The 27,506-nt window shown below is 40.7% G+C and overlaps 2 protein-coding genes across 5 annotated transcripts; one reads left to right on the top strand and one right to left on the bottom strand.

Moving 5' to 3' along the window:
* Positions 1-3,061, top strand: mmp13b (matrix metallopeptidase 13b). Its single transcript, XM_085130580.1, has 11 exons — positions 1-134; positions 289-399; positions 594-721; positions 825-973; positions 1,082-1,207; positions 1,310-1,465; positions 1,566-1,686; positions 1,869-2,002; positions 2,086-2,245; positions 2,348-2,451; positions 2,536-3,061. Exons 1-11 carry the CDS (start codon positions 42-44, stop codon positions 2,634-2,636), a joined length of 1,383 nt encoding a protein of 460 aa, XP_084986706.1. The 5' UTR covers positions 1-41; the 3' UTR covers positions 2,637-3,061.
* Positions 3,062-10,737: 7,676 nt separating this feature from the next.
* tsku (tsukushi small leucine rich proteoglycan homolog (Xenopus laevis)) lies at positions 10,738-25,887 on the bottom strand. Of its 4 annotated transcripts, none has more exons than XM_085130581.1 (3): positions 24,600-25,887; positions 17,098-17,409; positions 10,738-14,739 (listed from the first exon to the last, which is right to left on the bottom strand). In XM_085130581.1, the coding sequence occupies exons 1-3, from the start codon at positions 24,747-24,749 to the stop codon at positions 13,999-14,001; spliced, it is 1,203 nt and encodes a 400-aa protein (XP_084986707.1). In that variant the 5' UTR covers positions 24,750-25,887; the 3' UTR covers positions 10,738-13,998. The 4 variants fall into 4 exon arrangements, with proteins under 4 accessions (XP_084986707.1, XP_084986708.1, XP_084986710.1 ...); XM_085130582.1 differs by having other exon boundaries at positions 25,441-25,887; XM_085130584.1 differs by lacking the exon at positions 24,600-25,887 and adding an exon at positions 18,128-19,740.
* Between the last annotated feature and the right edge of the window lie 1,619 nt (positions 25,888-27,506).

The raw sequence follows: 27,506 nt of genomic DNA, 5'->3' as shown, positions 1-27,506 counted from the left end.
TGAGCTTCTTTGACACAGTAAACGACTGTGAGCCAACAAGTATGATCGCTGTGGTGCTGCTGCTGGCGCTGGCCGCCCAGTCCTCTGCTAAGCCTCTGTCATCTGAAGACACTGACAAGCAGCTTTTAGCTGAGGTAAGAGCTCTTATTCAGTCATTATCTAGCCTTCAACTGGCTTCTGTTTTATTTCTGTTTTATCTGTATTACAATGAGCATGAATGTTTGATCTGGAGCTTTTCTGATTTTTAAATGAGCTTCACATCACAGTTTTTTGTTTTGTATCAAACAGAAATACCTTCATCGATTCTATGGCCTTCCAAGTGGTCTCCAAGGTAGACGGACGTCGTCAAATTTCCTTCAAGCCAAGATCAAGGAAATGCAGAAATTCTTCAAACTGGAGGTACTCCAAAATATAACCAGTAATTTCCAAAGAAATGAAAAAAGTATATTCCGTATTAAAAGTTTACCATTCAAAAGTTGAATATTATCAGGGAATCCAGCTTCTTTTCAGCTGCTCACAATAACAAAAGTGTTAATCGAAACGATATATGTACTCACATGACATATTCTCCACTATCTCTTTTACTTGTAAAGGTCACAGGGAATCTAGATGACAATACTTTAGCAGTGATGAAGGAGCCCAGATGTGGCGTTCCAGACATTGGGGAGTACAACCACTTCCCTCGACACCTCAAATGGGAAAATAACGACGTCACATTCAGGTATGCATTTAGGTGCCATAAAGTAACAGGTGACACAAGTATTTTTGCTCAAATGTAATTTATTCACCAGCTTTCCCCTGCCTCATATCCTCTGATGTTTTAGGATCGTGAATTACACACCAGATCTGAAGAAAGCAGATGTAGACAAAGCCATCCGCTGGGCTCTCAACGTTTGGGCTAACGTTACTCCTCTGACTTTTAAGAAGCTTTACGAGGGCAATGCAGACATTATGATCAGCTTTGGATCAAAAGGTACACAAACTATTGATTGAATTCTGATATATTACAATTGAATTGAACACAAGTGTTGAAGGGTTTCTGTGGTGCATTCCTGCTCATTGTCTACCCTTTATTCTGAAGAGCATGGAGATTACAACCCATTTGATGGACCTGATGGACTGCTGGCTCATGCCTACCCTCCTGGCCAAGGCATTGGAGGAGACACTCACTTTGATGAGGATGAACACTGGACCAAAGATTCATCAGGTAAGAATTATCCGCAAGAATATTGAGCAATATCTAAACTTTTTCCTAGTGATAATTACTATTATCCAACAATATTTTGAATTCAACATCTTTTTCTTTCAGCTTACAACCTGTTTATAGTGGCAGCCCATGAGTTGGGTCACGCCCTGGGGATGTCCCATTCCACAGACCCAGGCGCACTGATGTACCCCATCTACACCTATACTACAGGCTACCCGCTGGCTGAAGATGACATTGAAGGAATTCAAGCCCTCTATGGTAGGAGTACTGTACTGATTGACTGTAAGCTTAACCTATGGAAAACTGAGAACTGGTTGTCATCAACAGCAGATTAATGCCACATGTCCATCAACCACAGGTCCAAACCCAAATCCGAAGAAAGTGAAACCAAGGCCCGACGCCCCCAAAAAGTGTGACCCCGAGCTAACTTTTGATGCTGTCACAGAGCTCAGAGGAGAAACCATCATCTTCAAAGACAGGTACAACATGAGCCTGATCAGGTTCTTCATCACTCTGGAAAGATCTAACCACGATATCTAATCTATAACCACTTGACACAATCTGTGAACAAGAGTTCCATTTTCTGTCTATGCTCTACCAAAATAAAAGCTCTGTAAATTCTGTACTGTTCATCGTGCTGTTTTTTCACACCTCATTTCAGATACTACTGGCGTATTCATCCTCAGATGGTGGAGCCTGAATTGACTCTGATTAAGTCCACTTGGCCATCTATTCCCAAAAAAGTAGATGCAGCTTATGAGAACCCAGAGAAGGATTTGGTTATGATATTTAGTGGTGAGTAGTTCACACTTTCTGGTCATTTCTTAAATAAACAGTAGAGTGCGTGTACATCGTAAACCTATTCCACGTTTCACCAGGGATCCAAATGTGGGCTTTGAATGGATACAACCTTGTGGATGGTTACCCAAAATACATTCATAAACTTGGTCTTCCCAAGAGCGTCAGGAAAATAGATGCAGCCGTGCACATCAAAGACACTGGGAAAACTCTGTTGTTCACTGATGAAGACTACTGGAGGTATGTGGAGACATAGGAGCAATTGTAATGGTCACACTGCAGCTTTGTCAGTGATCAGACTCAACAGTGTTGAATGACTAAATGGTTATGTGTCACCCACAGCTATGATGAAGCAACAGGAACCATGGACAGTGGCTACCCACGATCCATTGAGGAGGACTTTCCTGGAATGGAGGATGAGGTCGACGCTGCTACTTATCACTATGGTATAATAAAGTCACACTCTGAGTAGAAGCATCCAAAGGTACGATTTTTATCCACCAGTACTGATACTGATCTCTGTTTTACAGGATACTTGTACTTCTTCCATGAACACATGCAGTTTGAGTACAGTTACAACTCAAAGAAGGTTATTCGCATCCAAAGGGCCAACTCCATTCTCAACTGCTGATAAGAAGGACCACAGAATCCAGCGACGACTTATATTGATTTCAATTAAAGCAGGCTTTGAGAAATACAATACAAACTATGCACATAAATACATATCAAAATGAAATGTGGAAAGACAGCCCAGTGTATGAGCAGGGAAACTTCAGAGCTTAGAAGGAAGAACTCAACTTTATAGAGATTTTTATTTTAACTATAGTGCTGGACACAGAATGCTGGAAAATTCTATAGATATGTTTTCTCATATTTATTTTACAACAATATATTTGTCCCAACTTTTATTTTGGATGTCAGGATCTTCTGGTAAAGTTCTTTGAATGCTTTGTGAACTCAATATTTGACCGAACAGTTTTTGTGCTTCCTTTGACAGTTTTTTACTTAATTCAAATAAAGTTTGATTATTGATGAATGAAGTCATGTTTTTTTTTATTATTATTATTATAATAGTGGTACACAGGGGGGATTAAAAACTTCTTACATATTGAAGGAATTCGAGAATTTGACCCTTCTATGGTAGGAATCTTACAACCAAACTTACCTTTTGGTTGTAAGATTATCTTGGGGAAAAACTGAGGACTTCTTTATTATAAACGTTAGATTAATGTCACATGTCCATCAACCACAGGTCCAAACCCAAAGAAAGTGAATCTGAGGCCTGATGCCCCAAAAAAGTGTGACCCCCACATTAACTTTTGATGCTGCACAGAGCTCAGAGGAGAAACCACCATCTTCAAAGACAGCTGCAATATGAGCCTGATCAGGTTCTTCATCACTCTGGAAAGGTCTAACTACGATATCTAATCTATAACAACTTGACACAATCTGTGAACAAACTCTACCAAAATAAAAGCTCTGTAAATTCACCATGTAGTGTTCATCGTGCTGTATTTTAACCCCTTGCTGTGGATACTCCTGGCGTATTCATCCTCACATGGTGAAGCCTAAACTGGCACAGATAAAGTACATATGACCGTCCATCTTACTGAAAGTAGATGCAGCTTATGAGCTTTATTTTGGACTTTCTGGTCGACTGCTCTGTGAACTCAGTATTTAATTAAACTATTGTTTCCCTTTTTTCAAGTTTCTTGAAATTACAATGATTAAAATAAAGCTGGAAAAGTTTGATTAATACTGGAATTATTATTATTATTACTATTATTATGGTACAATATTAAAAAGGGGTAGTAGCGGTGGTTATAAACTTCCCACATGTTGGCAGACTGTGTTAGTGCGGTGTGATCAGTGGGCTCAACTGATAAAAAGCTAAAAGCAGCTGGACATCTGTTGCATGGTTACTTATAACAAACTGGCCATGCATAATGAAATGCAGTCAGACAGATGAACCCGTTAATAGGTTTATTCATAATCCTCTTCCAGGCATCTGTAATGATTCCTGGAGCCTTCGAGTGAACTAATAGATGATTCAAGTTTGCAGAGCATTGTGAGCTTGTGTTGTTCAGGACAAGCTGCATTGCACTTACTTGTTGTGTTGTGTCTTAACATGTTGTGCAAAAAAGTGATTTCTGATGTGTCTATGTGTTTTATGTATAATTTCTTTACTTATACTCATAAATAGACTGTAGTGAATAGGATTCATGACAGGATTAGATAAAAAGAAAGAAAGAAAGAAATGACCTGCTTTGCAAGTAGTAACCTGCATTATAATCAATCTTGGCCACTTAAAATATTTTTATAGCACTGTGATCCTATTTCCTGCCACCCTCTACACCAGATCTATCTTGAAAAAGACATTAGGAGTTTTGATGGTGCAAATTTCTGGCTCAAAATGACTCAAAATCACAGAAAAAACAATAAATAAAAAACAAAAAAATCTATTTTTGGGAAAACGTTTGTTGTTTTTGGCACAACACAGGCACTGTCCACTTTATTAAGATCTTTTGAAACTTTTACATGCAGTTGCTTATATTTTTCACTAGAGGGCACTCCTATTAAAGGCTTGAGTGCTTCACAGCCCACTTCAGAATAAAAAAGGCTGATTTGATCAGACTCCCAAAGGTAATTTGGGGACAGATTAAATGACCGCTATGCTGAATTAATATGCTAAACCATGTCAATACCTGCTGCTTAGATTTCAGTCTCTACACCACAAAGTGCCATCTAATCCATTCCTCAGTGTACAGAAAAAAAATGTTTTTCAGAACAAACAAGGTTCAGCCTGAACATTGGCTCCTGTTAATCAAACAAACTAGTCAGTTACACAGACTATCTTCCTCCTCCAACCTGTTACAGCCGGCTACCTGAATAGAGGGTGTAAGAATAGCAGTATTAAGAAAAGCAAAGATTCGTGTCCACTGCATGAGCTGTCCACTTTTGAAAAGGTCACCAAAGTATATCTAGCTGTAGTTTAGGAAACAGTGCAGTCCCAGCCAAGCAGGATAATCCACAGGCTCAATCATGTGGACATAATTACAGTGCAGTGAAGCAGTCACCTCATTTGCTCATTTCCAAAGTATTGCGATGGTGTGTGCTGCGTCACCGGTTAACAAATCCTGTGTGCGTGTTCTGATGTTCAGCTATGAGCGCCAAAGCTCCAGCTGTTTTCCAACCGAGTGCTGCTGCCTCTACCGCTTACAGAGATGCAGAGGATGCTGCTGAAAGAAGCATGATCAAAATAATTTTATCAAGTTATCTCCATGTGTCCAAAAATATGTAACCACTTACATTTTTCTGTGTTATAAATAGAAGTAATCATTTCTGGATAGTATCAGTGCAAAGAAATCGTTTAAACAAGAGAGCTCGTTAAGGAAACAGGCAGGCTGAGGGAGGCTCAGTAACCACTGTTAGAGCTGACTCCAGGCCTGTACTTGGAGTGGTTTGAAAACCTTCTCTTTCCACTAGCCTTATGCTAAAGATCATGTTCAGAGAGGGACTGAAAAAAAAAAACGTACAGCCAGTCCTGCTCAGCATAGATAAATGAAGCACTTACAGCCGCTCACTTTCTTGGATACATACACTCCCCAGGGGGAAATTGAACAAACGAGCCCCTTGTCTCTGGATGTTTACTGACTCACTCTTACTCATAGTGAATCTGAGCAACTTTGGCTGTTGACTTATAGGAAGCAGTGCAACTGACGAGCATTAAAAAAACAAACAAAAAAAATCAAGTCCCCTTTAGTCCGTGTGGATTTAAAGGTCATGTAAGTCTCCATTTTATCTCACTGCTGGGCACCTCTCCCGATCCCGCTGCAGTCAAAAATCATTAATATGAACCAACTCATCCAAAATGCAGAAGCGAGGATTTGAACCTGACTCAAATGAAGAGATCATAGCCTTGAATTTTAATGTCTTTCCAGTGGTCAGGTTGGAAAATACTGTTGGCTGAAGAGCAGGAGGTTTAACCCCATGGCCTCACTGCTCATCTAGCAGCCAAAACTCAAGTGGGTGTGGTTTAGCCATCAGTGTGCTTGTGCACTGCACTGAACTTCCAAAAGCCTTCAAATTGACCATAATATCCATACCCATCTTTAATTTTGAAGTGCCCTTTTCTTTTCTTGTTTTTTTTTTTTTTTTTTTTTGCTTCAGTTTGTCAGAGTGTAGCAGAAATTTGGTTTTAATCAGAATTTGAAGGTAATGGACAGAGACAGTTGAAAGAGATCAACCCAAAAAAAAAAAAAAAAAATCAGAGAGGTGGTGTCCTCTGGGGGAAACCTTTGCAGCCCCAGCAGCTTCTGATGGAAACCAGATGGAGGAGAGAGAGAAGTAGGGCAGCCGTCTCAGGATGTATCCGTTTTCCTGTGGGAAACTCTGTCCAGACCACCATAATGAGAGAGGTGATGCAAGAGTCCTGCTGCCTCTACAATGGACTGATTTGTTTAAAAAAAAAACAACTTGCGCACATTCGCTCCACGAGGCTGACGAAAATGTTAATTTTCTCAAAAAGACGTCGTCTTCATCATATGTCAGATATAGAGGCAACTTTCAAGTGACACAGCAGTTTGTGTTGAGCCTGTTATAATCAGGTTGATAAATGTGGCCCTTTTCGCTGATGGCAAATATAACCCTTCTGTGTGTGTGTGTGTGTGTGTGTGTGTGTGTGTGTGTGTGTGTGTGTGTGTGTGTGTGTGTGTGCGTGCGTGTGTGTGTTCAGCTTATTTCCATCTGAACTGGCTGGTTCAGTATCACAGTGTTTATTTTCTGCAGCCTTCTGTGTGCTGCTGGCCACCTTGTCATTTGCTTGTTGTTCTTTTTCTTCCTTTTTCCACAAATAGAAAAGAAACAATCTGAAGTCGTGATGTTTGCAAAGCTCAGCGGCGCGGCGCTGAAAACACACCGTCTGCAAGTTTTCACCCTCTGGATGCTGGAATGTGGAGAAAATCCAACTCTGCTCCATGCTGACCATCGAGAGGTGATAAGTCAGACCGGATGTGAGCTGAAGCAGTGTCGTAAATTCAGTAAACTGAACTCTCTGGTGTGGCGGTATAGCTGGCAGCAGCCTTCTGAGATTACATTATGTTAAAAGGCTACTTCAAATATTTGTTTTCTGCAAATGTACTTTTACAACCTCACCTCAAGCAGCTGTGCAATTAAAAAGTGTACAACTTTTAATGTAGGAACTGTGGGAAACACTGCACTGTCCTCCCATCAGGATACCATGCCAAATTATCAATAATAAATGAATCCAAAATAAAATTCACTGTAAAAGGAAAGAGTTTAAAAGTCAAATCCACAAGTGAAAATGTTGCATTTACAAAGAATCATTATTCATAGTTTGCAGGCTGTTTTTGTTTCCAGCTCTCATTTGGCATGTGGGCCTCTTTGTAATCATTGCACTCAGTTGTCAGAGAGAGTAATACAATCCAGGATTTCTTCCTTAACGTGGAGAATCACCATCTTCTCTCATAAACGCTCCTACGCTGTGGACGAAACACAACCTGAAACTCTTTACAAAATAAAGGCCAACCTTCATTCACAACTGAAACCGAGACCAATCTATTATTATCTATTGGGGTCATTTATAAGATAAAATAAATACTTTAGCTACTGTAATGAATGAGTAAATATAGTAGTTAAGGTTGGACGATCAATCTCCGACTCCTGTGTTGAAGTATCTTTGGGTCAGATACTAAACCCTGAATTGCCCCCAATGCTTCCACTGGAGTAAGTGCATGTGAATGCTAGATAAAAGCGCTTAGTCATAGATAAGAGTGCTGTATAAATATGTGTGTGTGACTGGGTGATTGTAGTAGAAAGCCTTTTGAGTGCTCAAATTGAGTAGAAAGCCGTAGACCAGTACTTGTAATCTATATAAGTAGCCATTTACCAGTTAAGTATAATCATGTTTTTTTTTAGCTACTTTTATTTCAGGAATAATCTAAAATGTTCCAATCATGGCTTTTAATTATTTGTATACTGAAAGCGAAAGAAAAAGTGCAGCTGTGGCTCTGGACGTAGAGTGGGGCACGTAGGTTGACGTTTCAATCCCTGACTGCGTTTCAAATCATTCTCAGGCAACAGACTGAACCCCGAGTCATCCATCGACATGTGAGTTTGAATGCTAGATGAAAGAGAATAGGTGGTGCAGTGAGTGTTTGGAGGTTCAGGCCTGCACTGGTAACCTGTCCGTGGCATAACCATGATTATCATCGAGGAATGTTTCAAATATTTTGCACTGAAACACTCGTAATACTTTGATTTAGTCTATGTTTTTAAAAAATAACTAATTATCCATTTCCAAGTTCAGATACTATATGACCCCAGAGCAATTACAGTTTCCGCACCAATAGTCCAGTAGCTGTAGATTTATAGGAGGAACCATCATCATGAATAAAAATATCTCAGTGGTGCATATAAATATGCGTCTGGGGTCACAAATGAGCTCGTACGGTCACTTGAAAATCAGACCTGTTCCGTGCACTGCTGACATGTGGACGAGTCCCCCTGTGTCTGATGAGTGTGAAAATAAAGAAGGTATTTTTAACGGTCTGAGCGGCACTCACGTGGACATTTCCTGCGACTTTTCCGTCATCTGTTCAGCACAAGCAAAAATACATAAGAGCATCTGAAGATTTGAAGACAGCAGCAAATCACAGCTACCTTGTTACTTCATGGAGGAGTGATTTAGATGAAGCTTTACCTCATGCGTAAAAGGCTTCCAATCAACATGTAGGCTGCAGACCGCTGTTTGAAGCATCGCTCCTTTTTACATGGCAATCCAAGTTTAAACGTGATTTTTGTTGTGTCATTTGTGCACAATAATGCCGTGGAGCAGTACAAACTTCAGCAGCTTTAGTGGCTCTCAGAACAAAAAACAAGCAGCTCTTTGTGGCCTGTGACAAGTTGAGCGGATCTTTTGTTTGTCTGGAAAACAAAACCTCTGCAGTTCGCTGACACAGTACCTTGGTGCCTATTGTTACAGCAGCACAACAAGCCTGAGGGCATTTCAAAGCATCCAAATGTTACTGCTGTGACATGAAAACTAGAAAACTTAAAAAAGAGAGAATAAAGAGTTAAAACCTCGCCGCGTTCAGAGCAATATGGGCTCATTGATGAAGCAAAAGTGGATTAGTTGCTTGGATGGCTTGATTCTCTGGAGGATTTCTCCGGGAAGGTCAAATTACATTTGTTTGATAGTTGTTCAAGCAAGAACAGAGTACTTAATAAAAACACCCTGGTTCTGCTTGCCTGAATTAATTATTCACAGTTCAAAGCTTCCCTCTGCTTTGAAGTAATTACATCTCACAGCCAGACCACTGCAGAGAAACAAGTCACTTCCTTTTGAATTCTTCACTCACGTGTCCTGCGCCACTGTGCCGTACTTGTACTGTGTCAAATAAATATTAATTATCTTGCTTAAAGCCATTGTTTTACAACTTATGGGCTTTACAATGAGGAACAAAGAGAATGAAAAGTGGTAGAAGTGGCTGTGTCGAATCTGAGAGGCAGAACGTGAGATAAATCAGCTGAGGGGAGGGTTGTTTCTCTTGATGACGTGACTTCAGACTACAGATTAGATGATATAAAACATGTTTAGATAGGTCTGTGGGGTTTTTTGTTTTGTTTTGGTTTTTTTGTTGTTGTTTTTTTACCTTCATGGGAACTTAACTTTCTTTGTACCCATAAATGTCACCAACCTCCAGTTTATTTATTTTTTAACGTCAAACTGAAAGATCTTGGTTGCTTTTCGATCTGTGAGAATCTTTTGCATTGAGAGCCGTCTTGATTTCTTTGTAGCATAGATTCAACATGGTGCTGGAAACATTCCTCCATTTTGGTCCATACTGACACAGCGTCACACAGTTGCTGCAGATTTCTGAGCTGCATATCCACAATGTGAATTTACCCTATGCCACATCCTAAAGGAGCTCTATTGGACTGAGATCTGGTGACTGTGGTGTAGTGACGTCACTGTCATGTTTGATATGATGTGAGCTTTGTGACATGCCGTTCTCCTGTTGGAAGCAGCCATCAGACAATGAGTACACTGTGGTCATAAAGGGGATGGACATGGTCAACATCAATACTGTCTGGCTGTGACTTTTACACATTGCTCAGTTGGTACCAAAGGGTCCAAAAACCACCGCTAGCAGTCTGAACTGCTGATACAAGGCAGGATGGATCCAGGCTTTCATGCTCTTTGAACGCCGCAGCAGAAACTGCAGACTCATCAGGCCGGGCAACATTTTTCTATTCCTTTACTGTCCAGTTTTGATAACGCCGTGTAAACTTCGTGAACTTCATGCGCTGAGTTCCTGTCGTGTCACTGGCTGATTATTTGCATTAATAAGCAGCATATGTTCCACTGTGCATTTCCTTCTGAGACAAGGATGTACTAGTCTGTGATGTATCTTACAGATGTCATGACAGCTCATTTCTGCTCCTTTTCAACACATCTGTGCATGCCCCTGAAGACACAGAGGAACATTGTTAGGCGTCCGGTGGAATGTGTAAACGGACACATGGTCTCCATCCAGGATAGCTTTGTGCTCAAGGTCTTATTCATATTTTCACTCTTAAACATGTTATTACACTTCACACAAACATTTCTGGACACTGGATTATATGCTTAAAATAAGTGTTATGATTATAGAACCAAAGGGAGATTTTCTGAAAGCTATTGTGCCACTACTGAATACAGCTGGGATTGCTTTGTTTTTCTTTTTTTAATTGCTTCCTTAGGTATAAACACAACACTGCATCACACAAGACAGGGAAAAAAAGAAGAAAAAAAAACATCTGGAAATGTTTTGTGCTGTGGGATCAATCCACCGAGGGTCCCACTCACAAGTTAGAACTGCATGACATAAGCAAACTTACCCATAAACCCTCTGTATTCTCCAGCTCATTTTTCAAGATGTAACACATGTGGTCAGCCTCTGATGCAATCTCTGAAAATCCGTTAATTAGTCACTTTTCTTCCCCCTTTGTTTTTGTTTTTTCTTGTAGTTTAAACAAAGTGTCACAGAACACAGTGTAACGTTTTTCCATCTTGGATACCACTTGTTGCCAAACACACACACAGACACACAGAAAATCTGCAAGCTGCCGTGTCGGATACCCACTTCTCTTTCCCCCTTTTTCTCCTTTCTCAGCTCGGGTCCTTCGCTGTCACCTCCTTGGCAGGTTACCAGCGCACTGTGGCATATAAGCCTGACAAACCTTTGTGCGTGTCCCAATTTTTTATTTTTTTTATTTTTTTTATTTCTTTAAAAGCTATTCAGGAGCACGAGCGTGCCCGTATGTGTCTGTGCATGCGTGTACATAAAGTTTCTGAGTTGTGAAAGCAACACAAACCGCAGAGATCTAAGCTTTCCCTCGTGTCCTGCAGAGACACACCCTTTGCTGTGAGTCAGGCACATATTGCACACACTTTCTATGAAAAACTGGATTTCTGAGCAAAATGTTAAATGCGGCGCAGACACTGACACAATATTTCCCCGCATATGGTTCAGTTTTGAATGTGTTTCATTTCCTCGGCCGGCACACAGAATAATTGTTCCCATTCTTACGTCACAAAGAATTAAAGCAGTCAAAGGATGTAAGAATAGTCAGATTTTATATAAAGTTATATACAGCATAGTTACATACATACAAATATAAAGTCTCTGCTAATCTTTCCTCCACTTAAACTGAAAAGACTGGATTTGCTTTCAAATATCGCGCCTTTACAGATTGCAGACATCAATAAAACCCTAATGTGCAGTCTTGAGGCTGCACTGAATGCCACAGGAATGCCAAGGTAAGCACAGCGCTGCTCGATGTTTAAACATTAACACATACCGGCATCGTTTCATCACCAAGTATGTGATAACAAGTGATAATAATACTGGATATGAGCCAATCTGCTATGAAACCCATCCCGCTCAGCTGGAGGACAACGTGGGAGTCACAGCGACTCCAGGTCTGCACGGTCGAGGACGCTTATGTCCTGTTTTGTAGTGTAGCTGTGGAGAGGAACAGTTCAGCTCGGGCTCAATGGGCACAAAAAACAAACAAACAAACAAACAAGCAAACACAAAAATCAAGTAATGAAATGGTCATTTTGTGGGTGTAACAAGGAAAAGAATTTTACCCTCAGCATGTGTAACAAGACTTGACTTTGTTTCCCACGCACTTAAAGGAATCTGCTCCCTGGATTCTAGAGTTCAATGTTTTTTGGGGGAGTTGTTTTTGTGTGAAATACTTGCGTTAACCAGCAGCCACTGTTGGCGTGGCTTAACATTAAGACTGAATACAGGGTTATACGAAGACAGCCTGGTTCTGTAGAAAAAAGTGAGAAAATCCAGCAAATGAACGGTTGTATCTCTTGTAGGTGGACTGTGTTTCCATGGAATAAGCAAAGCAGGCAAGGACATGTTAAATAAACCCTACTTCAAGTGCTGCAATGATGGTGCTTGTGATTCTTAATCACCAGCTGACGATTAAATAGGTTTGAGCGCTGGAGATCGTTAGTGCTACGCAGGAATAGTTGAGCAATAATCTGTGGGATACTGACAGAATCTGTGAATCATCTAAGAATTTGTAGCATCTGATATCATCAACAGCGGTAAGAAAAGCAGTTTTGCTTGGCATCAGTCTCATTTCGGTGGGAGTGCGTGGAACCAGTTTTCGGATCAGGTACCGGTGGCTCGTCGGTGGAAAGCTGGTTCTTCCAACAGAGCTAGGCTGCTTTCTCTGCTTCCAGTCTTTGAGCAAAGATAAACTTCATTCTAAAAAATAAGAGTGGTATCAGTCTTCTAAAGAAAACCCTCCCCTAACCTTTTCTGTCAAGCGTCACATTCAATGTCACATGAAAAATCTTAGTGGTCACTGGTCAACAAAAGTCCCTCGGTGCTGTCGTTCTCAGCAACGCTTTGAAGGAATGATATTTTCCAAAGGTTTAAGTGCATTATTATAAAACAATACCGCAAATCTAATAAGTGCAATTAAATCGTAATGTGGTCCGCTTTGAAGCACACTCAAGGGATTTAATAACACACCACTCTACTTTTGGCCCAATTTGGGAAGAGTTTTTCTCTATTGTGGGGTTGCTTTTTTGATAATTCCCAACATTTTATTTTTAGCAAAGAGTGTCACAATGCCTTTACCCAAAGTACCCCAGATGGCCACTCCTCTATCAAACACACCCAACCCTATAAAAAGCCATCATAGGTTTGGAAAAAATCCCATCTGGGGCAACCTGACCATGATCGTCCCATTAGAATGACAGAGGCAGGGCGGACCGCCAGACAAGATGCCAATGAGCAATGATCTCAACCACAGAAAACCTGTGGAGTTCCTCTCCACAGATTCAGCAGCAACTCTGGGCTGCACCGACTGAAGAGTGGGCTGCCTTCCCACAGTGTTCCTGTCTTTTTCGTCTTTTTTCATACCGGCAGTTATGTCACTTCAGCAAAGTATGGTGCTTATATTTTTTGGCTTTTTTTGTCCTTTTTTGTTCATTTGGTCATTACTAAGCTAGGATATCCATTAAAAGCTAATGAGAAGCAATATATGAGTGGACATTTGCATACCGCTCAAACTACACCAGCAAATTTACAAAGAAATGCAGTGGTGTGGTGTAAAATCCCTTGAGTGTACATGAAGTACACTCCAGTACTTTAAGTAATGTATAAACATTGCTTAAGTTGTGACTTCATGACAGGTTCTCTACCAGTTTAGACAACACTGCATTTTAAAGAAAATGTGCTACATAAAAAGAGACTGCGTTTTAAAAAGATACAGCATGTATGATACTTCATGAAGGCTACCTTAGATGTTCAAAGGACACTCCAAAATATCCCTGTGACTTAATAAGAGCAACACACACACACACACACACAAATAAAAGTGTTTTCATCTCTAAGCAAATAAAGGCACAGCTCTGGTATCAAGGCTCCAAGAAGCAGTCCATTCCCTCAGATATGGTCTCACAGCACAATGCCGTCTGTGTTACAGGTCAGCACCTCGTTATGCTGGACCTGCCCCATCTGCCGGTGGAACAGTCCCTGTTTCTGGGTCCTCCAGCAATGGTTGTTTCGTCCCAGTGTGATACTCTTAATGCTGGGCAGATGGGTCAGCATGTTAGCTGGCAAGGATGCTACGCCAGAACCGGTCAAATTCAGCTCCTGCAGAGAGTCTAGCCCACTAAACACTGTGGGGCTCAGGCTTTTGAGCTTCGGGTTGTTTGAGAGATCCAGAACTTGCAGGCTCTGGAGACCTTTGAAGCTCATTGGCCTGATGTGCTCGAGTTCGGGGAGGCCACTCAGAGATAAATAAACCAGATCTTTCAGCTGAGCAAAGGCTTCCTCTGTGATTTGTCTGATAGGGTTTCCATCCAGATTGAGATACCTCAGAAGAAGTCCCGCCAGGCTCGGCACGCTTGACAGCTGGTTTGACGACAGAGTTAAGCTCTGGATGTGTAAAACTCGGCCGTACAAAGCAGCAGAGACTGAAACAAGCTTGTTTTGAGACAGATCCACACTAACAGGTTCACCGTGAACCTTGGAAGCAAACACCTCCAAGTCAAACTCCCGGAAGCTGTTGTGGCTGAGGTCAACTTCAACCAGGGGGAGCCCAGAGAAACAGCTCGGCGAGAGGCTCTCCAAGCTGTTGTGGCTCAGATCCAAAGACTCCAGATAACGCAGCTTGGACAGTGCGCTGGGGCTTATCTGGATGTATGAAGGAAGGAAACAAGTTAACAAAGATAAAAAGAAAGAATAAACATTGAGCAATAAGCTGCAAGTAAATATTTTCATTTATTTTGTGAGACTGGTGGAGCTTGCACCATAATGGGACCAGAAAGGGGAAATACTTGAGCTGTTTTCTCTGACGCTAGCAGAGGTGTTAGCTACAGACCTGCATGTCCATTGTGCTCCATTAGCGGTCCAGTGAACTGTGAAAAAGGTTTTAACTGGCTTTGTCTATCTCTCTCAACACTCCGCTCTGTGTATCAGACTCCATCAATTTTGTGTCCTTGTAAAAACTTGATATATAATTTAATGATTTGTCCTTTAGAGTATTTGGAGATAACACTCCAAACTAGCTGGCAGTAGGGAGCAGGTCTGAGCTGCGTATGTCTGAATCTAAGTGAGAATAAGCTGGTAGAATTTACAAAACACTGCAGATTCAGCCCAAGTTATAAATCTTTGTTTAAAAAAAGGCATAAAAAATTAATATGCTAGAGAAAAGTGTAATAATAGCACAAGTAAAATTCCTGACCATGAGGGGGAAAAAAACACAACTTTAGGATAGTAAGGAATGCAAAACTTCACGCCCAATAACCTATGCGTCATTAAGTGGTGAGCAGGTTACATTAAGGGCAAGGTGTGTAAGATTTGAGCAGAAATGGAATCTACTATTCATACCTATGTTTCAAATAGTCTCGAACTGCTTGACAATTAGAACATTTGTGTTTTTATTACACAAGAACAAGAAATTTATATTTACAAAAGTAGCATGCCCATACAGAATAAACAAACACCACTTCTGGAAATGTTTTTATCTGTATTCATTTGCTCACCTCTATAACTTGACATGAAGGTTTAGGTCCAGACTTGTGCTTTGACTAGACCAAAAACCTTCATTTTGTTTTGTTTTTAGCCATTTAGAGGCTGACTTGCTGGTGTGTTTCAGATTATTGCCCTGCTGCATAACACAAGTGTGTTTGAACTTCAGGATTTTCTGGTAACGAGCAGAATTCATGCTTGCTGTAACTGATTACGGCAAGTCGTCCAGGTCCTGAAGCAGCAAAGCAGCCCCAGACCATAACACTACTACCAACTGTTGATATGATGTACTTTTTATGAAATGCTGTGTTAGGTTTGTGCAGATATAACAAGACTTTCCACAAAGTTCAGCTCTTCCTTCGTCAGTCCACAGAATATTTTTCCAAGTCCTCGGGATCATCAACATGTTTTTGGCAAATGTGAAACAAGCCTTTGTGTCGTTGTTTATGGTCACCAGTGGCTTTCTCCTTGGAACTCTCCCATGGATGCACTTCTGCCCAGTCTCTTTCTTTATTGTTAAATCATGAACTCTGATCTTAACTGAGGCAAGTGAAGCCTGCAGTTCCTTAGATGTTGTTCTGGGTTCCTTTGTGATCTCCTGGATGAGTTATGGAAGTGCTCTAGATATAAAGTGGTCACCACCACTGTTCCAAGTTTTCTCCACTTATGGAGAATGGCTACCAGTATGGTTCACTGGGATCCCAAAGCCTTAAAAACAGCTTAGTAACCCCTTTCAGACCGACAGGTGTCTGTAACTGTTTCTCAGTTTCTTTAGATAGTGATTATAATGTGTTGCTTTCTGAGATCCTTTAGCCTACTTTTCAGACAGCTTTTATTTAACAGATTTCTTGATTCAACAGGACTAGCAGTTATCAGGTATGGGTGTGGCTAGTGAAATTAAACTCAGCTTTCTAAATATATGGTTAATCTTTGGCAAATCATGATTTAACAGGGGACAAATCCCTTGTCACGCAAAGCCAGGTAGCTTTGGACAGCTTTTTTTTTTCCTTAAGAAACATTCATTTAAAAACTTCATTTTGTATTTACCCTGGTTATATTTTACTAATATTAAAATTTGTTTGATGATCTGAAAGAAAAAATAAGAAATCAGGAATGGGGAAAATACTTTTTTTTACAGCACTGTACCAGAAAATTATTACACTAGTACTATAATACTCCCATATGGAGCATTGGCGCGCTCGATGGGTTTAGGTTAAACTTTTAGGTCCAACTATTGTAACTCTTGAACTACTGGCGCAATAACAAAACTTCCAATGGCTCCTGAAAGCAGCAACTCTGTGCTTTTCAGTGATATAAGGGTCATTACGGTAATCCCAGGCAAGATGCCACATCAAAATCTGGACAAATAACACCGAAAACAACACAGCAAATGACAAAAACAAAACAATTAAAAAAAAAAAAAAAAACAGTAAAAAGAACCCAAATGCCTGAAAAACCACCAGTGAAAGTTTAGTCTTTAGTGGGTCAAGGACATATATAGGAGTTATTTAAATTACTTACCTTTGTAATGTGGTTGCTGCTGAGGTCCAAACTGATGAGGGTGGTGTAGCCTGGACCAGCCAACATGGTGTCACTGAGTGGGCCCATTTCATTGGAGGACAGGTCCAAGTGAGCAGTGTCCAGTGGGATTGGTATGGGCATGGAGGAGCTGGGTCCCAGCCCTCGGCAGTCCACTTTGGTCAAGCTGAAGCTGTCGAACAGACCAAAGCTTTCCACTTCACAGTGGCAACCAGGATGGCAGTTCTTAACGGCGCTGGACTGGGCGTCTGCCAGCAGCGAGAGACCGAGCCACAGCAAGAGAGCCATTATTCTCTGGAGAGAGAACAAATTCACTATTTACATTAAAAGCCCTCTTAACAACACTCCTGCCTGCCAGGTTAAAAACGGTTCCTGGGCACAGTTGCCATCTGGAGAAACTGCACCTCTCACTCACCATCAAATCCAACCTTGCCTGAACTACCGAACAGAGTACCTGGATTTTAGAAATTTGAGGAGCTGTGAAGGCTTTTGTATAGCTCTGAGAAAAAGACTTTACGCTTTTATTTGTGCAACTTGAGTAGCCCCAATTTCCCCCTTCTCTGTCTCTCTCCCTCTCTCTTTTGGCTTCCCAATGGGTGTGACCTAATTTCTTTGATCAATGAGTTCATTTGCACTTTCTTAGTCAACTCACTAGAATGCATACGCATAGTTATAAAACTGAGTGTATCGTAAATCTTTGATCCATTTTGAAATTAGGGAGAAAAAAAAATAAGAGAGATGTGCCCACATCCTCTGAGCCTCGGTGTATTAAGAAGACACAGTCAGAAACAATTTCTCCTTCTGAAATGCTATTTGAAATGAAATGTGACTGCACTGTAAAGCACAGCAAATACGGAAAGAAACTTTATAAATGAAATGACTGAAATTTAAAAATTGCTCCACAATTTTAAAAAGCTTTAAAAAGAGAATAAATTGCAGAATAATATATAATCATCCAATAAATATAATGCAAAACTGAACCAAGACCTAACCAGAGAATAGCCAGTCATACCTATATTCAGCTCTTGTGTGCTCCCTCTGCGTGTATCGGAATGAATGGGAGCTTAACAGTGTCTAGTCACGCAGTTCAACTAAGGCAAGAAGTATACTCACACACACAACACACACTCACAAACAGAAAATGGTCAGAGGTTAAGAGTTGTGTAATAGTTAGAAGTGAAAAGTCATGGTGAAGTTGTTGCATGCGTTACACAGAAGAGTATGTGTTAAAAGATAAAACCTGCAGCTTTGCACCAGTATAGCTATGAGAAAATTACACCCTTGCCCTCCTGTTTTTAAATAAGTAAACTAGAATAACTGTCATGCTGTTACAAATTTAAAAAAAAAAAAAACTCTTAGAAGTTCCACTTTTTTATTGGACATTACCAAGAGCACAACATTCAGTATGAATGCATTTAATTTTAAGGCTTTCCAAAAAAGGCAAAATGTATTTTCAGTAACACCTAGAAAGAGTTCAAATGTATTCCCCTTACATTACGTATGAGCGTGAGGAGCGTGGTTACACATTACTTGCTGTTTAACATATGCGTGCCTCAAAGTCTGCTCAGCCAAAGCCGCTCACCTCTGTGCAGTGTTTTGCTGTTTTGACCCCTGTACACACTGCTATTGGTTAATCTGTAAAAGCGATAGAAAGCCGTGACTGTGCGTTCCAAGTGCGGACTGTGTACGTCCCCCGAGCTGCACATTTTGACCAGACATGAAGGGACATGTTGGAACGCTGAGTTCTTTACAAGCAGCACAGTTCACATGCAACTTTTTTTTTTAAAACTAAAAGGCTCATTCAGCCAATCACACACACTCACATAGATGCATCAGGAGCAACTTGGGAGTTCAGTATTTTGCCCAACAGTTCAACAGTTCAGACGCAAGTAGCCACAAATTTGATCATCCAACTTTCCAATTGGTAGACAATTTACCTCCTAAGCCACAGCCGCTAATGAATTCATTGAAGAAAGATCTCTCTGAGTCTACATTTAAAATCTTATGTATGAAAACTGATTGTCATAAAGAATGGCTTAGGTCTACTGATTTTCCAGTTGAAGTGCATTAGCAAACACTGTTTACTTTCACAACTAACAATTTTTATCAATGGCTTTTTTCCCCCAGATGAACACAATAAAAAAACTGAAAAAAAACTGTGATGAAATGTACGACACTTTTGTCATCAAATAAAAACTAGATAAAAATATTTTGGAGATACAAAATCCAATCAGAACATTATTTATTTTCTTTTTTTTTTAAATGGGAAATGGTACAGCTGGCTCCACCCATGTGTGGGCGGAAGAGAAGAGCATAGATAAGGACACAATTCACATTTAATATCAAGGAAAATAAGACTAGGACTAAAACCAAATCAAAATTCATTAACACTGGTTAGCAGACCATAGAGAGCTAGTTTCTATCAGTTTCAGAATTGGATTTAGTTTTTATTATTTATGATTGTATGGAGGACATACGTCAGAGGCAAGATTTCAGCACAGGTATTACAAAAAAAAAATGAAAGCAGTTGACTCTCAGTCTTGTAGACTTCTAAAGTCTCAAAATGCAAGTCCATGAATGTCTCATAAATCAAGTTTTGATCAAATTTAAGGATATTTCTTCCAAATTTTTGTAGTTCACAGAATCCTTTCAGTTTATTTTAATTTTTTTCAAAAGGTCTTTTATATTTATTTTAGTTACCTAAAATGTTTTTCACATCCAGTTTTAGTTAACTAAAATGACCTTGGTCTGTTGTCAGATGGAGGCAGTGACCAAAGTAAGTGGTACAACCAGTCTGTGGGCTACTCGTGCTTGTGCTGTTGCTGGTTCACCAGCCAGGCGTGAAGAACAGTGAGGTTATAACACCAAGGCTCGCAAAATTTCAAAATCTCTGGTAGCCCTTTGGGCAGGCATTCTTCAGTTTTTGGTAGCCCAAAATAAATTTAAGTAGCCCGAATAAAAAAGAAAGCTATTTTTTTATGTTTTGTTTCCTTTACAATATTATACATTAAAGTATAATATTGTAACGGAAACAAAAGTTAATCAAAAAAATTGTTAAAATACAAATCACAGCAACTGTATAAAAATTACAACCATCAACTCAAATACTTGGTTCAAATTGAACAGAAATTTCTATGAACTTGTAAGAACTGTGTAGAACATGAATCAGTCTGTGTCAGATCCTCAATCTGAAATTTCCACTGAAGTCACGGGTAAGAAGTAAGTGGAACCAAGATCTAGGCCATTTGCTTTTTGAAGTTTGCAAAGACTGATAAATTTTGCCAAAGGTAGTTCACTCTTTGCAATATAGCACGCTGTTCTAAACAGCTTTTTCAGGAGTTCTTGTTGTGCTTGGTTTAGTTTTAGTATGTTTTTTTTTCCCCAATTGCTGTTTGTTCTGGGAAAGATACTGCAGACTGGGCAATAATGCATTTCTCATGAGTTCTGATGGGGTCTTTCTTAAAATTACTGGTCCCAGTAACAAAGGCGCTTGTCGACTCAGAAATCAAATGAAACTCACAACACACCTGGCAGAACATCATGTTATTTAGCTTGTCATATTCCAGCCACAGAAATTCTTTTGTCCATGAAACCAAAAAAGCTGCGCTTTCTTTTTGCCTCATAGTCTGATTTGTCATAACTTTTCCGTTTTGCGGAAGGCTTTTCTTTGGCTGCCCCTTCTTCACCCTGACCTGTCTTATTTGGCTGAGCAGAACTAAAATACCAGCTTAAATCCTCCTGCTTTTACACACACACTCACATAACGCTCAGCGATTCTTTGCGCACTCAACCTCTCACATGTTTAAGCTTGCTGCGAGAGATTTCACTTGTCGTGTTTGAATAGTAAGCTAATCAGTGATAAGACGATGTCAGAGGAATTGGTGCGCAATTAATCGTCACTCACCAATCAGTACTGCTGCTCTCTACACACCGTTCGCGCGATCGCAAAATGAAAGTGAAAGCAAAAAGCAAGCGCAAATTCAAACGCGATTTCAATATGTCACATATTGACAGTGGCTCATCGATGCCAATGGCATAATTACTCAGCTACATTGGCGAAAGAATGCAAAAGCATATACATATATTTTCCTTCCTACGATAGCCCGACGGGCATTGCTGAGTTAGATTTTGGTAGCCCGACTGGAAAAATCGCTAGCCCCAGGACGTCGGGCTAGCGATTTTGCGAGCCCTGAACACAAAGTCCTCAAGTGAGTGTTAGAAGCAATGAAAGCACTGCTGCCACCGTCTGTGCTTTTCATACTGTATTTTTGATATTCAATGTTTTTTTTATCCAATAAGCTCAATTACACAGGTTTTTTTTTTTATGAGTTTACAGGAGCACATTGAACACCCCTAGATGTAGGCTCTACGTAGGCACACGGACACAGAACTTTTACTTCACCCCAACCTGGAACTACAGAGAGGAAAGCTATAGGCAGACTATGGCTACGTCCACACTAATGCGTTTTCGTTTGAAAATCATTTTCTCATCGTTTTCTCTCCGTTTTGGCCTCCCGTCCACACTGAGACTGCGTTTTGAAAACGCTCTCGAAAACAAATACACTTGAAGACGGTGCTTCGCGTCGCAGTATTGACCACGAAAATGGAGACTTTCGAAAATGATGACGCATTTTAGTCATGTGATGCAGTCATGTGACCAATTCAACAAAGATAGCGGAGGGCATTATACAGCAGTTGTTTTGTTTTCTCTCAATTTTGACAGCCCTATTAAAGATTGATATCAGTTTGTACATGCTTCAAATAATCTAATTCTCACTCTTTTGCAACTTTGTACTTTTGTGTTACTTGCAGCAACAACTCCACCTCATTGTTAGTCCATTTAAAAAACTCGGTGCTTTTCCTCGACGTTTTGCCACGACGTTTCAACGAGCCAGAAAGTAAATAAACGGCAGACAGAAATGAGGCAGGCCGAATCTTCTTGTGTTTCACGCATGCGCAATGCTGGAACGTAAGCGTTTTCGGCCATTTCAATGTGGACGCACAACTCTGTGAAAATGACTGAAAACGCTAGTGTGGATGCAGAGCGCTTTCAAACGAAAACGCCATTTTCCAATCTATCCGGGCTAGTGTGGACGTAGCCTATATGTGGAAAACTGTAAAACCAAGTGCTCTTCAGCAGTTTGTCACTTCTGTGGTTATCCAGCCACTTTCATCAACCCTTCTCCCCCTCCTCCACTGTTTGCACCCTCTGCATTAGTGCTGAACTTTCTGCGCCAGGTGTGCTTCCCAGCTTCTTGCCAATAAATCTCAGCTAACAGCAAACCACTGCAGGCAGCGCCTCCAGATCAGACACATTCTAACTGCTGCAATTATCCAACAGCAGCACGAGCTACAAAAGCCCCCCTGAGAGGGCAATTGGCAAAGGACTGTGAAATCAGCCTCCGACATGTTCTCGCTTTCAGAGGTCTTCTCACACCTCTTCATCCCGTGAAAGCCGCACATTAACCTCTGCTGGTCCCTGAGGATTTATCAGCCATTAGTTATATATGAACACATGCACAGTGATTATTTTTATGGGATCAATCTTATCTTTGCAAGCTACATGCAGAGTTTTGCAAAATATTATCACAGTGTTGCTCAATTTGCTGTAGTGTGATCAGACTTATCAGATAAATGTGTCAAAAGTCAATCGAAAAGCATCGCTTTTATTTGCCTGCAAGCAAAATCCTTGTGTAAGTTCAAATAAAAGATCTTCTACTGTGTCTTCTTTATCTAAATGTAACCAAATTTGTAGAATACAAATATACTGCAGGCACATTTTAAAGCGTTACTTATCTAACTATGTCTCTGTTTAGCCCTCCCATTTAAAAGAGTCAGACCTCTTTGAGCCCCCAATGTGTTTAGCATCCTCCGGTGCTCTGATGTATTCGTTATGTCACTGAGACTTCTCTGTCCCAATTTAATCTTCAAGCTGAAGACTAAAAAGTGTGTAATTAGAAGATGGATGCTGCACTAATCCTTTTAAGCCAAATTAATGCATGACAATGAGGTGGAGACGAGAAGTTTGAATTAAACTAGCACTGCTTAAGTGTTTTAAAACAATTAGGTGCCAATGAAACGCCAGCAGTTCTGGCGAATAAATAAAATCTGAGGCAAAGAGACTAATCACATTCGTCCCAATGCACTCTGAAAAGCTAGCAGGACAGTACTTCAGAATAAAAATAACTCGCTGGATGTTTATCTGGATGGCCTGAATAAAAGTAACACTCTTTACACAGGTAATTGTAGTATGTGATCATTTTATACACATATATTAGTAGAAATTACCAAAAAGTTTACAAGGCTGCTAGAATAATCATCAGCAGGTACAGCATGAAAATGCTGCTTACATAGCCATGCGGCAGTAATAGTAATCTAGTACTGTAGCCAAAACTAGCTGCCTGAGACATCAGTCAGTTAGTTTCAGACCATTCAACCAGGAAAGATTAACTCTGGGTAGTTTAGAAGTAGTGTCATTCTGCAGTTTTCATAGGTTTACATCACTTGACTAAGCAGGTACTAAACACTAAAATAGTCTTTATCCTGCCAGCTCCTTACAAGGTCGGTTTGATATTTGATAACACAAATATGGAGGAAAACAAAAAAACACCAGATAACTCCCCCCCTGCATGTACTCCGCAGGTGGTATCCTCTCCTAGACCATCCTGACTATTTGGAGAAGGTAATTTAAGCTGCTACCCCTTTTCCCCCCAACAGGTCACCACATCACAAGGTCTTTTTGTAGTGCTTTTACTGCTTTTAGCTGTCAGTGTGATTAAAAAAGTGCTACAAAAAGTTGAATTCACTGCATCACATTACCTGTGCCTGATAAGATATAACACCTCTATAGTGCCAGAAGATGGCAATAATGAATAAAGAAATTTAAAAAAAAAAAGAAAAAAAAAAACCTAGAACAATAACGTCAGTATGGAATTTCACAAACCTAAAAGGCTACGCCTTTGATACCGCCTGTGGATTTGTTGCTGCTATACAAATAGTACAACCATGCAGGAGGACATGCAAAGGGTTGGTGTGCCAGAAGAGGATGCTAAGGACAGGGTGAGATGGAGGCAGATGAGCCATAACCAAAAGAAGAAGATGAAAACACAAAGAGGAAAAACAGGCAAAGCCAAACACAATTACAGCAAAGGAATTTTGAGAAAAAAATTACTAATAATAACAAATAGGCGATCTAGCACAAACCTTACTACTGGGTAGCGCTAGCATAAAAACCCCAAACTCTGCTACAACTGTGCACTGTTGGCCAAACAGTACTGTTGCTTGAATTGCCCATCCTGAGGCCAAGTGTCTCCAACACTGTCCAGATTTAATCTTGTTTTGGCCTGAAGCTGAAATCTGTCAAATAGGCCAATATTTCCCCAGCACTAGCCCAATCATTTCCATCTTTCTAATGCAACTTCAATATACTGTTTGTTCATTTTTTGTTTATATATAGAAAAAAAATAAAAATAAAGAATACTCACCGATTTAACAATGACAGTATTGTTGGAGGGGACATAATCAATATCGGCTCCAAAAAAAATATCGGTCAAGCTCAAAGGAGGGGATTTGGACTGCATCAGTAAATGTGAAGAAAATGTGAGTGCAGAGCTTTTATTTGCTTCTATTTTCATCTATATATCCTCTTCTCTCTCATTTATGGCTTTGTGTCAATGTCAGAGTTTCTCTTCCTCTTTTTCATCGTAAAAAGCCGACCAAACGCTCGCAGCTCGGTCAGCATTGCCACAACTTAAACCATCGTGCCATGCCTTGCGAGAGGGGAGGCGGGTACCCACGCACTGCACGGACACCTCTGTCTGCAGATCAAATTTCCTGCAGCTGTACGTGGCAGAGCTGGGGGTGGGGTGGGTTGGGGGTTCTTTTGCTTAAATACACTAGAATAACTTGAAAAAAAAAAACCCTCACATGCTCATTTCCAAGAACAGTTTACATACTTTTATTGCCAACCCCGCCCCTCTCAGCTGTCACTGCAGCTCTGCGTGCCACCTCAGCGCGCATCGTTTACAGTAGACAAGCACCATAAAGTTTATTTCTCCCTCTGTGTCCGGACAACATGAGCTAACGACACGCAAGAGCCCGGTCGGGTCAGTCGGGACACCAGGGGCGGTTTCTTAAACAGAGGCAAACGTGAAATCTGAGCTGGCCAGATGTCTCACCCTCCTCTGCTCAGGGCTCTCTGTCCGACAACATTTAACAGCTTGGAAGACAAAAAATAAGCAGACGAAGAAGGGAGAGGGTAAAAAAGAAGAGGGGAAAACGCGACTTTGTTACTTTTCTCATTACTCTGTGTTTCCAGGAACTTACTTTGGTGCCTTCCATCCAGGCAGTCCGCTTTTCGGCTGCTTTTTTTCACTTCACCGCTCCCATTTTCCAGCCCCCCGCCGCTCTCTCGTGTCCCGCTGGCTCGTCTGTCTGCTAGTCGTCATGAGCTCTGCAAAACCCCTCTGACAGTATGCTCTGCTCCGCCGCAGTAAACTATCAGGAGCTGGAAACACCGGGACACACTCGTCTGTTCCCATCCCATAAAGTCCTCCTCCATTCCGCTTTAGCGCCCACTAAAAAAAAAAGCTAGCTAGAAAAAAACAGCACTCTTCCTGTTTGTTACCGCCAAAACAAAATGTTTTAAATAGAGCTCACAGAAGAATTTATTCCATTTTATCGACTATACCAGAAGCACGGGCCTTCAGGATGGCTTTTAAGTTTTTAATAGCAATTTTTTTTAATAGCGGATAGTCAGCTAGGTTATCTCGGCTCCTGTTGCCATGGTTCCTGTACAGGTTATGATGTGCCCTTAGCTAGCTAATCTCTATACAGCAACATATCATATTCATCTTAATAAATCTATTTACCCATTTCGTATTAGAAACGGGGAATTTACACACTGAAACTGTTTCAGAGGTCTCACCCAGGCTCGCTCTGAAAGAAAGTAAAAAAAAAAAAAAAAAAAAAAGCTCACGTTTTTATTTTGAAAGGATCGCTAGTACGAGTTTCCGCTTTCTCGATGCCGAGCTCCGTGCGCCCTCTAGTAGCAGTGGAGAAAAACAAACACGCGCGGAAAGAAACGCTGAAAGCATGGTTGCGCAACAAGGCGGTTTGTTTCATTTGGCATAGCCACGCGTCTTGATGAAACTGATAAAAAAAATAAAATAAAGAATAATAGTTCATGTGAACGGAAACCCAGACTTTTCCTGTCGCGCTTTTTTTCCTAGCGTTTTTTGGTGTGCAGGCAAATAAGTTTAAGGCGTACAAGATAATACCTACAGAAACGGTTATCTGTTTAATTTGAACATATTTAATAGATATTTACTTCCAATATGACAGGGGAAGTCTGATCGTCCAAATACAATCATGACAACTAAATAAATAACTAAGTCAACCATCCTACACAGGCCAAATCTGTGGAGATTTTGTGTTACACCCTGTTATCCTGACATGGAACACTTCTCTCATAATGCAGGAGCAAAAACACAGAGGTCAAGTGTGATAATGAACATCTGTTGGTATGCAAACAATGCCGGCTCTCTCTATCTGCACCCTTAAGGTCCATTGTTTTCCTCGTGAGAGCATTACAGCACCATGGCACACACCCATACAGTTACCCGCACACACACATGCACCAGCACTCCCAGGGGTGCACACAAACTGAGGCCAGCATTGAGGAACTGTACAACTATTGTTTTTTCCCTGCAAACAAAAAGGCACGTACTACAGTAAGTTCTGCAGGAAAGCTGGTCATATTTTTTGCGTGTTTTGTGCAAACACTGTCACACGCATAGACCTCTGGCATCTTTTTTTTGGCAATAAAAGGGTCTTCAGGTTTGTCAAAAGATCAGAACTTGCTCAAGACCCTAACACTAATCCTAGTCTAATGACATCATAAGTAAACCAGCTCTCTTTCTTCTTGTTTTTCTCCTGCCATGGCATACTGCTTATTAAAAATGCCACCAAAGGATTAGAGGCCTGCTGGACACAGGCCCCTAGGCTCAGTTGGTCGAGGGAGGCCTTGAGTACTGCTTGAAATGAAAATGAAACATACACCAACCAATGAAGAGATGCAAAATGTACCAAACTGAGACAAAAACATCTGCAATAAGAGACAAAACGACCCCAAAGATACACAGAATAGTTCAAAAAGACCGTAATGGAACACGAATGTGAGATAAACACAAGAAAAAGTGCAATATAGCCAAAGCTGAGCCACACAGTTGCTGCAAAGAGATTTCAAACAAGGACACACAAAGTGATACAAAATCACACAAAGTGTCTGCACGACACATCATTGGAGACACAAAGGAAATAGAAATCACTTTTGTGTGGTTTGCTCCCACTGCGAGTTCAGGTGTTTGGGTAAAATGAGTGGGTGCCTTTTG

This window comes from Neolamprologus multifasciatus, chromosome 14, assembly GCF_963576455.1.
Source record: "Neolamprologus multifasciatus chromosome 14, fNeoMul1.2, whole genome shotgun sequence".
NCBI classification, from domain to species: Eukaryota; Metazoa; Chordata; class Actinopteri; order Cichliformes; family Cichlidae; genus Neolamprologus; species Neolamprologus multifasciatus.
This window is presented reverse-complemented; position numbering and strand designations above follow the sequence as displayed.